Source organism: Macrosteles quadrilineatus, unplaced genomic scaffold (assembly GCF_028750875.1).
Source record: "Macrosteles quadrilineatus isolate MER2022 unplaced genomic scaffold, UCM_ALF_1.0 Scaffold_2__2_contigs__length_208266976, whole genome shotgun sequence".
Lineage (NCBI taxonomy): Eukaryota > Metazoa > Arthropoda > Insecta > Hemiptera > Cicadellidae > Macrosteles > Macrosteles quadrilineatus.
Window position 1 is genome coordinate 123,165,561 of NW_026542595.1, and position 13,476 is coordinate 123,179,036.

General features: G+C 32.5%; 1 protein-coding gene across 1 annotated transcript; it reads left to right on the forward strand.

The window, feature by feature from the left end:
- Positions 1 to 5,486: 5,486 nt before the first annotated feature.
- Positions 5,487 to 13,178, forward strand: LOC128984839 (cytochrome P450 4c21-like). Its single transcript, XM_054404206.1, has 11 exons — positions 5,487 to 5,516; positions 6,361 to 6,478; positions 7,141 to 7,326; positions 7,972 to 8,047; positions 8,398 to 8,530; positions 9,159 to 9,252; positions 9,445 to 9,545; positions 10,237 to 10,305; positions 10,982 to 11,147; positions 11,899 to 12,078; positions 12,738 to 13,178. Exons 1-11 carry the CDS (start codon positions 5,487 to 5,489, stop codon positions 12,899 to 12,901), a joined length of 1,317 nt encoding a protein of 438 aa, XP_054260181.1. The 3' UTR covers positions 12,902 to 13,178.
- Positions 13,179 to 13,476: the final 298 nt, after the last annotated feature.

Sequence of the window (13,476 nt, forward strand, 5' to 3'; positions counted from 1 at the left end):
TCCTGAATAAGGCCAATTAAGATCAATTCATCTCTTCATCCATTGCTATTCACAAACACCATGATTTCTCTTCGCACTTAACAGATGAATGTCCAACTCGCATGACTTTTACCACTTCATATGAAGATTTACCGTGAGACGCAGAGGTCACGTGACATTCGCATGGGTCAGCCAAGGAGATTTATACGTGAAGAAGAGTGCGCCAACCTCTACTAGAGGTTACTGTCTGCAGAACTACTAGAAAGCCGAGACCCAGGAGTGGTTTATGGTTGCTGCAATTGTAATATAATCTAGCTCAGCCGTGGTTCAACGGATATAAAACGGTTTTATTACTCACGAATATAGTGGAACATTTTAAAGTGGTGAACTGAACTCTAGGATGTAATTGATGATGTTTCTTACGCGAGTTTTACAGGTTTAAGATGATCTGCAAAGAATATGTTTTTATAAGCTTCTATAAACCACAGCGTCCTGAGGTTTCCTAATTTGCTTGATACTGAGTGATTCATTAATTTTGAATACAGATGAACCAGGATTGGTTACAATAATTTGCCAGGATATATTTTGAAAACTGCCTAAATCAGACAAGGTGTCAAAATGAAACAGTTCAAAGGATTTGAAATTTTGATTACAGTAAAACTGAATTGGATAAAAAGTGTTAGTTTGAGACAAGCTAGGTTATTTACCAATCCTATAGGCATGCTCCCTGATGATAGAGCTGATTCAAGGTCGAATAGTCATAACTTCTCGTTCGAAAATTTACGAAAATGTTTGACATTCAAAGAATGTTGCAAGTTATTACTTCAAGAAACTTTCGTTGGATAAAAACGATGGTTCTGAAACCACCACCTGATGCAGTATGTTTATCCAACTGTTATATCCATCCTTCAGAAAAAATATTGATATAACCTGAATAAACTCCAGGTATCCCACAAAACCAAGTGTTAACCACCCGTTGGAAACCTAAAAAGACTTGCTCAAGATACACTGTGCTGAAGTTACGTAGTGTTGTACCTTTGCCTGACGAGGGAGACAGCGAATTTACCCAAGCAACCATCAACAATTCCCACAGATGGCAACAAATTACAACTTAATCTTACTATTAATCTCAGCTACTGAGTGCGGATTACTGTGGACCACCCACCAAGTTGACGCTGCCATTTATTTACCTTGGATACTTGCGAATACAGAGGTCATGCTATGCAGCATCTGCATGGGTTTACCTAGGGGAAAAGGAGTTTGATTTATTTATATTATCTCTGACAAGTTTTGTTATTAATATTAAATACTCTTAAAAATCTAATATTAGAAACCTAAAAACTATAGGAAATAACTATAAGTAAACTATAAAAAAGTGACTAATAAATAAAGTAAAGTGAACTGTAAGTAAATGGTAGTCCATGGTGATGTTAAAAATTGTAGTCAGGTTTAGGAAATATTAGCAGATTTTTACCATGACTAACCGAGAGGAGATCTTATTGTATCATGTAATGGGGTACAGCATCACTTGTGACGAATCAACTATCGCAGTAAAATAAGAGAGAAAATAAAACTTTTAGACTGAAACACAATCTATGAAAACGAATTTGGAAATTGTATTCATTTCATACTAAGTTATAAACATTTAAAAAATCACAGTTTATAATTTTCTCTGTGCCAGCAGACCTAATTAGTAGTTTGCTTTGATGTGTTTGAAATAGGCCAAATAGGGAATAGATTAATAGATCTGACAAATTTAAGGAAATATTTTAGTGAAAATCCAACCAGAAAAATGGACTATAATATAATTGTACAACTACCTCGTCACAGCTCCGTAGTTTCCGTATATATTACGGCCGTTTCGGCATCAAAATGCCATCCTCAGATACATACATCCACCGGAGTTTGACGACGCCAAATCCGGTGGATGTATGTATCTGAGGTATGTATCATGTATCAAAATGATGTATGTATCATTTTGATGCCGAAACGGCCGTAATATATACGGAAACTACGGAGCTGTGACGAGGTAGTTGTACAATTATATTATAGTCATCAATTCAGCTCAGGGGCTAAACCATGTCTATTGAGGAAAATGGAGTCTGAGGTTTGCTATGGTGAGCGTATTTTTGTTGAATTTAACTAATCAAACTAATAATAACATAAGTACCATACAATAAAGGGTAAATAATAACAAATTATAATCCACATAAGTACGTATGCTAACAACGTAGGGAATTGAAAGTCTAAACTGTGATATCTTAATCCATATTTCATGGTATCGATTGAGTTTCCAATTCAAACGACTTACACAATGATATACATAGCGGACAGTAGAATAGCTGTGGAATGTGGAATGTATTGTTTATGTACTTGACCTAGCATATAACCTTTTGTTCACACCTAGCAGACATGCTCGAACACGAAGCACGAAACATTCCGTACTACAGTAGCTTAGCACACTCCATAGTAATCAGTAGAGCTGGTTCGATCATGAGAAAAGTCAATAGCTTTTGGGGGCTTTAAAGAGGAGGCTCACCTCACTATTATTGGAATTCACTGTATACAATGACGGTGATGTACATGTTTCTTAAAAAATACGTACTTTTTATTGGCTTGATCCTGAGAAAATTTAATTGGCTTTATGGTTTAAAGTGCACTTAGTTATTCTTGATCCTTGGATATAAACGATTCTACTTAACCGCTTCAGTTTAGTCAGTAAAGAGGCTTCCATATACTTTATTTAAACTCATCCTTGAGTACAAGTAACATTTTAAGCATTGAAGAGTTTTAAAACAAAAAATAACGTTATATAAGCAGAGAATATGCACAAGAAAGAATAAAAATCCATAGTACTTCGGTATAAATTTTAACCAAAGCTTGTTTCTTATATAAAAAAATTCAAATTACACATACAATAGTTTTAAATGTTAAGACTGTAAAATATATGGTAAATAACTGAATAAAATAAATGAAAACCAAATGTATACGTTAATAAATCTTTATATGATTAGCATACAATTACAAGTTGACAGATATGACGTAGTCGTTGTGTTTAATTGTTGAAATAATAAAATAATATTTAATTATTATAATTATAGTCGTAGCGTTTTCTTATGTGCAACAGCAAATATTGTGCAATAGTGTGCGAGAAAGGGTAGGCCTAAATATAACAATAGTCTTTTAGTCATTCTGTGATCAGATGAGCTGCAGTGCATAGCTATGTGGTCAACAGGTATGATTTAAGTAAGTTAGTAGAATTGTTTAAGTAGTGAGGTTTAACTAACGCTTTTTTTAATTTCTTTGTAAAAATAATCTTCTACGTTTTCTATTTTCAGATTGAATTGTTCTAGTTTCAAGAAGTTTTGTTATTTGTGTATTTAATATAAATACTATAATACTTAATATAAATAGAAATAATGTAACACGTCATTAAAAAATATATATACAGTGTCAATTGGAAATGTATTTGTAATCAAATATACACATAGTATAGAAAAAAATATGAAGAGATTGATAAAATATGTTGGGAAGCTTTGCTTGGCTTGGTTTTTATTTTGGAATTCAGTGTTAAGATTGTTCGATTCGATTCTTAACACATCCACAAACTAATGGGAGGGTTGTAGCACGTTATGAAAAAGTTAAGACCGTTCCCTTGAAAAATACCATTCCCTTAAAATTTCCATAAGTTATCTTAAAAATGCCTCCTTCACAAAACTAATCAAGTTTGGATAAAGTTTAATAACACTTATTTAATAACACTCTTAGTAGTTATAGGCATTGAGTGCCTTGGGAGATCAAATGAAGTACACACTCGGCAAGAGCAATTTGAATAATTGTTTATTGAAGCATCAATTTTCCAAAAAATAAATTTTATTCAACAATTAAATAAAATTGGCATTATAAAAAGATCAATTTTATGGTTTTATCATAAAATTAGGTACAGGTTTTGTTTAGTATAAAAACATATAATAATCACCTATAATATACAAATATACAGGATAGAGATTTTTGGGTACAAACAATAGCAGTTGTTGGCCTTATATTCCTCATATTGCCTGTTAATTTTTTATATCTAAGAAACCGTATGAGAATACATATTTAAATTTTTATCATACATTTCTACTAGCCTTATAAATAGCAGTAAATTATTAATAAAAAAAAAACATTATTTAAAATACCGTTATATTATTTTGTATTATTATTTTATATTTACATTATTATAATGTGTTTCTAATCTTATACATAAGCAGTAAATAAGTGTTTTGAAAAATATTCTTCAAAAATACAGTTGTTATATTAATTTTGTAGTTTTCTCGTCTCACTATTATAAACAATAAACTACCATGCAAGTCAAATTGCAATTTACATTCATACAATTTGTTTATAAAAATAAACGTGATTTTCTTTAGTAAAATAATAACTAAAATATGGTTGATAGCCTATTTTACAAAATATACAAAGCACTCAGTAAACAATATAATTGGATAGTTTTTGTATTCTTTGAGATGGGGACGCAACCTTTGTGCTTCTTTTAACCCAAATATGAAGGATGAGTGTAGAATGGTGTGAAATGACCTGAGTGGCTTTCTTACTGACTAAGATCAGCTGTTTCATTAGCCAGGACTGCTTCAAAGGGACAGCTGGGACCAGTTTTTTAACCAATGATAAAGGTACTGACTTTTCTCATGGTCGATCTTTTAATTGTTAGGCAAGCACTATAACCATTTAACTTCCCAGTCAGTATATCCTTTTTAATGCCTTTCGTTGTGATTTTATGATAATCATTTCCTCTCACTTAATTAATTATAGGATAATTATCTAATTTTATGGTGCTTCAACTAGTATAATAAACACCATGGGAGATATAATAAAGATGTAATCAATTCTTGAGTTAAATATAATTCAGTGTCAATTAACAGCGATTATTACACAATAAAAATTAATTTAATTAGTTTCACAATCACATAAAAATGTGTAATCATATCTTAAAAGGTGATAAAAATTGTTACAGTATAATAAAAAATAACATCATTAGCCTAATAAAAGTTTTCTATTCCAGACAAATATTTCATAAATATTTCCAAGGTAAGTTCTAAAGGAAAAACCAAACATTTATTTTTTAATTCACTCTAATTGTTGGAACAGTAGGCACATCCTCCAAAACCATCGTTTCCATTATTATAAAATTGTTTTGAAGTGTTAAAATTCAAATATGAAATGAATGAAAATCCTTCTTTATTAAGGCGAACTTAGGACCTCATGGCCTTTTCTTCCAGTTAACCTCTAGGAGAACATGAGGTCATCGTCATTTCTCATCAATTCAATTATTTTCACAGGTATTTTGGAGATGCTGGACACCACATTTAGGTTCGCGATCAGCTTAGGCCTCTACAGCTTACTGCTAGTCGCCGGTTACTGGATCTGGTTCCAATGGAGTAACAGAGAACTGTTAAGAATCGCTGCTAAAATACCTGTTACCTTACCAACAGTTCCAATTCTGGGTCATGGCATATTTGCCTTACAGGGACCTGAAGGTAAAGTAACTGTGTTTCTAATACAATGTTCAATACAGGCTTAAACAAGTGATTAAAATAAAAGAGATACAGAGTAATATTTGAAGCAGTCGAAACTATAAAAAAAAGTTGTTTCCTAGATGGTGAAAAATGTAAAGAGAACAATGTAAAAACATATTTGTATTGTGAAATGCTAGTTTATTTTCATGGATTTAGCTTTGTTTCGTTCGAAATATCACTGGATTTATTATTTAAACTTTTTACAGAAATAGCTCGATCCTTGATGGAGATGTCAGCGAGAGCAATTGAGAAAGGTTTGAAGTCCTTTTGCTTTTGGGCTGGACCACTTCCTCTGATTGCGCTACAAGATATCGACGATATTTCGGTAATTTTGATAAACACACAGTAGGATATATCGATAAACTCTGAGCGAGTTGCTAAACAAGCGATTTAGCGAGACTTGATATGATTTATCGTCTGGAATAACACAAATGGAAGTGTTTATACTGCTGATCTTTTAAACATTTCTTTATGGTAAACATATGGTACAGGTACAAAAAACGAAGTTATGTTTTAAAAGTTATGTTTTAAGAGTGTCCAATTGAAATCGATCACCACTTACCATATTGTATATGTATTTACCAATGTAATACATTGTGAATGTCTTGTGAGTATAAGTGTAATATTTTATTACAAGTGTTATTTGGTGTATTTTAGTACTTTCAGATAGCACTTCTGTGAAACACTTGCACAATATTCAAGATCCAGCTTTTTCTAATCTATTCAAAGCTTTTTCCTACAAACGATTAATAATATTTTATGAGGCGACAATTCTTGAGGCATGGTAATATTTTATGCTTTTCAGACAATAATAAACGGTCAAACAACTTCAGACAAGGCGGATGAATACGACTTCTTCATTTTTGGACTAGACGCTGGACCAGAAGAAGGGCCATTTGGTAAAAATATACTGACAGCCAGAGGTAAGACGGATGCTGTTCTATAACTATTAATAGATATACTAGGATGAATTTATAAGAAATGAACCTTTTACAAATCTTCTCTTGGCAATAAACCTTTCCTCCCCAAATAATATTACATGGGAGTTAGTCTTATCTGATCTAATAGGTTAGACACATCTCGTGAATTGCATTTTTCGATATTATTTTTAGTGATTTAGCCATATCTCAATCTGAAGTTAGCCATGAAGCAAGTTAGTTAAATCTTGCATATTGACCTAAGGTGAGTTAGTTTAGCCTCTAAGCAAAGCTTGCTTGGTGAGTTAGCCTAATCTGGTGGGTTAGCCTTAACTGATATGTTATCCTTAGTCTTGTCTATCTGGTGGTCTTGAAAGAGAGTCATCTTGTGTGTTAGCATAATATGATGAGTACCCTTGCCTAGTGGAATAGCATTTTTGTTAGTCGAGCTTAGGTTGTATAAAGGGTACAGATGAACCAATTTTGACTTTGACAGTTTTATTTAGATGCATGGATATATTTAATATCCAAAACCAATATTGCATTGTAATAAAAAAATAGGGAAATTTTATCAAAGACAATTGGATCAAAGGAATCCAAGAAACAAACATACATAGAGTTTGCATATATACCTACACTTGAATAATTTAATCTATATTTACCCAAAGGTGAGGATTGGAAGGTGAGAAGGAAGCACATGAACCCGATGTTCCACCCACGCAATGTTCAACACATGGTGCCAACGTTCAATAGCAACAGTCGGGAGCTTGTTGAACGGATGTCCCATCACCTAGGCAACGGACCGTTCAATGTTCTAAAGTATACCATGGACCTCGGGCTCAAGAGCATCTGTAGTGAGTTTTTTTCTAATTGTTGCTAGTTGTTCGTTCAAAAGGCTTGCGAATAAACCAAGTTCACGAAAGAGAATTTGCAAAATGAGAATTATTTTCTTGTACGAAGTAGGGTTGCAATACGTCCTGGTCTTATTACATCTTTCAGGTTTAAATATTATATTTATTCAACGACAATTGTCTGGGTAGCTCAGCTTCTGAAAGTTAGTTCAATCCCAAGAGGGATTGATTATGTTATAAGATGGAATTTATCACTGGGTCATTAGTGCTGCAATTGAACATAACGAAGATTTTAGACAGTAAAAAGATCAGAGTTTAAGCAGTTTCCTTCCTTAAAAGTTTTAAAAACTCAAATAGCATAGGAAAATGTTGTTCAAAGGTTTATTGCGGACATTTTCCATTACGAATGTAAAAAACAATACACAACGTTTCGGTACGTTTCGGTGTTTCGGTTCGTTCGTACGTTAAACGAGGAGCATAGGACACTCAAAATTAATGTAGCATATAATTTTTTTACTTGCAAATTTAGGGTCTAAGGTATCAAGGTTTCAAGACCTTCATTTTTTAACACATTCAACATGTTATATTTATAAACTTCACTAAAGTTGCTTTTATTACGGATTCATCACTAAAACCTCTTTGTTACAGATTTGATTTTTGGAGCGAAAGTCGAGATAGACGTAAAGACGGAAGCATTCAAAGGTCTCAAGATTTTTGTAGAAGAGTAAGTTAAATGATTATGAATCAGTCTTTGAGTCATTGGATTGATCAAAAATGCTTTATATTAACTGTTCCAACAAGTGTTCCTTGTTTATTGCTACCATAGTTTCAGGATTGTGAAATAACATACACAAGACTTGGGGGAGCATATAGAACAGTAGTGGATGAAAGAAGTTTAAAGAAAGATGAAAGATTACGATGACATTACAACATTTAAACTACAATCCACACAAATCAACAAAAAACAATTTGAATAAAAAAATTCTTTAATTGATTTATCTTAGACTATAGGCTACATATTACTTTGTAAATCTATGAATTCAATTATGACTTAACAAACTTTTGTATTTTCAGGGTACCAGAACTTTTCATTATGCGTATCTTTCGTCCATGGCTCAGGTCAAGTTTTCTTTTGAGACTATTTCACTGGAATAAAGTAAAAAAGATCGGCAAGTACTGGTGGAACTTCTCACAAGCTCATATACAGGTTTGAATTTTAAAAAAATAAAAGTATCCGTTAGGTGTTTTCAATTTTAATCTTGATATTAGCATATACATTCAAGGTGTTCCCATAAACTATAGAGGGTATTTATAGTGTTAATTTACAAGGGATTAGTTAAAATATTTTTGACAGAGGATTTAGTTGGTGCTTGAATTTTTGTAAGTCTTAAAAGCCTGAGTAAGTGTGGGAAAATTCTTGCTATAGTGACCTTAATATAAAATTGGCAATTTAAGATTCATATAAGTCATATTCGTTTCATTAATACGATTATCAAATTCAGACAATGACTTAACTACAAATACGTCTAAAAAATAAACCAACAGAGCTAAGTTTATTAATTTTTGTCAAAAGCCAGCAAGAATCTGAACTAAAAACCAGTTTTCTTTTATCTCAGTTTTAAAAGTCAAATGTCCCAATTTTATATTCGGATATTCGAAATTCCAAATTCACCAACTTTGGCTAAAAATATCGAAATTATTTAGGAACTCGTATTTTAATTAGGCTCATTGATTCAGTTATAATGTTTAAGGAAATCTTAGTACTAATTTAAAGTAAAATTAAATGTAGTTATACACTTGATAATTTTCCTACATGGCTTTCTGTCATTTTCTAGGTTTGCCACGAAGAACAAAAACTAAAGAAGGAAACAAGCAATATTAAAGACATAAATGAACTCAATAAAAAATGTTCATCTGAAGAGAATCAAGGTAACAAAAGTAATAATTCATTATATAAGGATTTCATGTGTGAGTGAGCTTTAAAAGTTAAATTAACAAAAGTAACTGTTAAATACTTATCAAATTTGCTGTCAAGAGGTTAGCTCTCTAAAAGGTATTTATTTGAGTGGTAAGGATTAAGAGGCTCTGTGCCAGTAAACTTATTTTAACCTTTTTTCACAGAACGTATTAACCTTTTTGATGCGTACTCACTTCTACAACAGAACTACCCAGATTTTACTGAGGCTGACTTGAGATCTGAAATAGTCACTTTGTATGCCACAGTAAGTACAATAGAAAAGTAATCCGAATATTTTCTTATGATGGATGAAGAATGCTTAATTTATTTATTTCGGTTTTGGTGATCACGCATCAATTAAGAAATAACCAACTCCTAAGAGTTATCACTGTATGTGGCTTTTTTATGTAAATTGAAATATAACCATCAATAATAGGGGTTTAAATTTACTACCTGGAAAGTATGTGAGAATTACCTAAAAAAGCCTGAATTCTTTGTAAAGTAGCAGTAAAGTCGTTAAAATCATACACAACTTATTTGTAAAATAAATAGTTCATTTGAGTATCTATGAACATCTATGATGGTAAAGTAAAGTACAGTATATTCTTTAATACTTCTTTCTTGACCACAAACGAATATTTTTAATTTTCACCGTGTTTTATACTGCGGTGACACCTAAAACCTTCAGAGCCAATGCAACTAAAAAAGAGCACCGGGTGCTTATCACTCAATGAAAACATACTGTTTTCCTCATCCCAGTATTTTGGCCACATATGGAAAAGGTGATGGTTGACATTTTTGCCCCTTTGAGTTAAAATGAATTGTTTTGTGTCTTTATAAACTGCATGCTTTGAAAATCAAAACTAACCCGTTGTTTGTTTTAAAACTATTGATTCTATATTTTTCTTACTATATGTTTGTTTACCAATTGAGTTTTAATTAGTATTGTTACTCAGGGCACCGATACTATTGGAACTGGAACAGCTTCATGTCTACTGGCTCTCGCACAGTACCAGGATATCCAGGTAAAATCTATTACGTTACTAAAATAATACAAATATAAAAAAAAATGACAACAGATGACTGTGATGCTTCAAAATTAAGCAGCATAGCCGTAATATATAATATCTCTAACCATCAATGTCTATTTAGTAGAACAAGTCAATTCTGAGATTGCAAAATAAATATGAAAATAAATTATGATACAACAAAAAATTGAAGGGACTCAACAGGAAATGAAGGTGAGCATTTCTTCCAGCATTTAGAACTAACTGTGTTGGAGAGGAAGAACCGTCCTTCTAGGGATTTAGGAGACTAAATATGTCGGAAAAGAAGAACATTTTCTCTTGCGGTTTAGAAGACTAACTATATGGTAAAGGAATAAAATTTAATCTTTCGGTTTAGGAGATTAACACCTGTATGTCGGAAGAGAATAATATTTCCTCTAGTGGCTCAGGAGACTAAATATATCGGAAAGAAAGAACATTTCCACTAGCTGTTTAGGAACCTAACTACGTCAGAGAGGAAAGACATTTCTTTTGGCTACCTATTATAAAGGGGGAAGCGTTTTCATTATATCTGTTATGAGACTGTAGGGAAGTCATATGTTAGGTATTTAAGAAGATTTATGTGTTATTTCAGTATACATTGACATTAATTTATGAAATTACAAAATTAAGTCTGAACCAAATTATGTTTTAGGAACGTCTCTTCAAAGAAATCTCTTCGGTGGTTGGTCCTAACGATGACGTCACGCTTGAAGACCTTTCAAAAATGCCTTACCTGGATATGGTAGTCAAGGAGACGCTGAGATGGTTCATGATCGCACCTTTCATCCTTAGGAAACCCACCAAGGATATCACTCTAAGTGAGAATCCAAAAGCATCGAAATCAACCAATATGTTCATAAAATTATTTTGTTCCAAGTATTTGCTCATATCCATTGATCAAACCCATTTCAATTTTTAAACTCATGTAAAATGGAATGATATGATCATATCCATTCGATCAAACATTTAATCGCCATTGATGATCTATTTAAGTAATAGTGATTAATATCCCTTAAGCTCTTTAAGCTGATCTTTTTGCTTGGATTATTGCATACATGTTGAGTCATGATTAGTAAAAAAAGATTTTTCACAACGTGTTGGAATTTGAAATCTGATCCAGTTTTCAAGTGAAAAATTATAATGGTACAAACCCAGCCAAAGCTATGGAAAGTATCAACAGATACCCCATACAGAGATCTGTATAACAATGTACAACTATTAAGGACATACTTCTATGGCACAACATGTTATCTTGACCGTTTTTAGTCGACAAAAAATCAACAAAGAAACAAAAAACCAAATATAATTCGCACTTGCTATCCCAAAGCCATATTGTGGAGAACATTTTTTAAAAATATAATTGACTTAGGAGCAAGATGTTTTTAAATTACGTAATTAAATGTCACAGCGAATCTCGTAATTAGACAAGGACAGGGTAGAAAAGGGTTATTGATGCATCTACACGAGAAATGAAAATTGAAATTCATCATATTTTAATTTAAATTACAATTTAATCCAATATTAATGTACTCTTTAAGGACGCGTTTAGACAATTTATTATTTTCCCAGGTGAAATCACAGTTCCTGCAGGATGTGCGATTGTTTGTAACTTGTCTGCGATCCACATGAATCCAAAAATCCACCCTAATCCCAGACTGTTCAATCCAGAAAGGTTTTCACCAGAATGTGTCTCTGGTAAAGAGAAATTGGCGTTCATTCCCTTCAGTGTGGGTCCAAGGAACTGTATTGGTGAGATGTAATCTTTAATACTTTAAATATTATTTACATTAGAGGAATATTAACGTATTATTCAATTTTATTTTCTCATAATTTGCCTGGTTCTAGCTGCTCCTAACTGAATTTTCCAAAATATTAATGATAAACTACTAGGAAGTAGCTTAACCTTCAAGTTATTTTCAGTGCATGAGAACACAGAGTATAAAACTGCAGTTTCTGAATAAATAAAGAAACATTATCATTAACTATCTCTAGAGTTGTCTAAGTGTAGGTGTGTTAATTTTTCAAGTAAATCACCTGAAAAAAACTTAAGTTATATTTCAGAAGGGATCTTGTCTCCAATGTTTTACCTTTTAAACCTCTTAGGAAAAAAAAATCTCACTAGACTTCAAATACCTACGATGTTCCATCGAAATTTAAAAATCTATAATGTAAACAATTTAACTACCTTAATTTTGTGCATTGTTTCGAGCTATTTCGCTAATCCAAAGTTAAGTGAGGAAACAGGGGTTAAAATTAAACATAATTTTGTTTTATCCTCATTTAGTTTAACAGTTTGTGTATCCAAGCTTTTCCTTTGTTACACACATCCTGAGCGAAAAATAATATTTATATGAAATGGAGTATCTAGAGTAAATATAATATATATATTTCTTCTTACATGTTTGCAGCAAAAACATATGCGATACAACTAATGAAGATAGAAATCGTCCACATCCTGCGAAAGTTCAGATTGTTCACGACTCAAGATATTTATAACATGAAGAAGAAGTTGGCAGTCATATTGGTGGCCACGGAGGGGTATAACATTTCACTTGAGAAAAGGGCTTCATAAAATTTTTCTAGAGAAGAGGGCCCCATAAAATTTCCCGGAAGTAGAGGGCCCATTAACATTTTGAGAGTCCCATAACATTTGCTGGAAGAAGGGGGCCCCATAACATTTCCCTATAGAAGAGGGCCCCATAACATTTCCCTATAGAAGAGGGCCCCATAACATTTCCCGGAAGAAGAGGGCCCAATAATATTTTCCTGGAGAAGAAGGCCCCATAGAATTTCTTTATAAAAGAAGGACCCATGTTATTATTCAGTAGTAGAGGGCCCCATAACAAGAAGCTGATTTAGATATTATAGGTATACATATAGTATATATATTTAGAAATTTACTAAGTTTGTACAGAGTTCAATTGTTTGACCCTGTTTTCCAGTTCTAATTTACACTCTCTAAGTTGTTTTGAAACCCGCTTTTGTTTTAGGCCGTGTAGGTTGTTTGGGTTGAATGATGGATGTATACTTTGGTGGGCGATGACACTTGGTTCAAAACTGGCCATTAGTGTAGAGACTCAGAGAGCAAACGATCTGTTGAAATAGTAGACAGATGACTACAGATGCCCTTGGCACAACATATTGGGG

What these genes read in the sequence shown, in the direction of transcription:
- LOC128984839 (XM_054404206.1), top strand. Translation starts at nt 5,487, where the DNA reads ATGGCATATTTGCCTTACAGGGACCTGAAG. An exon ending in TAGTCACTTTGTATGCCACA is followed by an intron (nt 9,546 to 10,236) that starts GTAAGTACAATA and finishes ATTGTTACTCAG; the next exon opens with GGCACCGATACTATTGGAAC. An exon ending in GGGTCCAAGGAACTGTATTG is followed by an intron (nt 12,079 to 12,737) that starts GTGAGATGTAAT and finishes ACATGTTTGCAG; the next exon opens with CAAAAACATATGCGATACAA.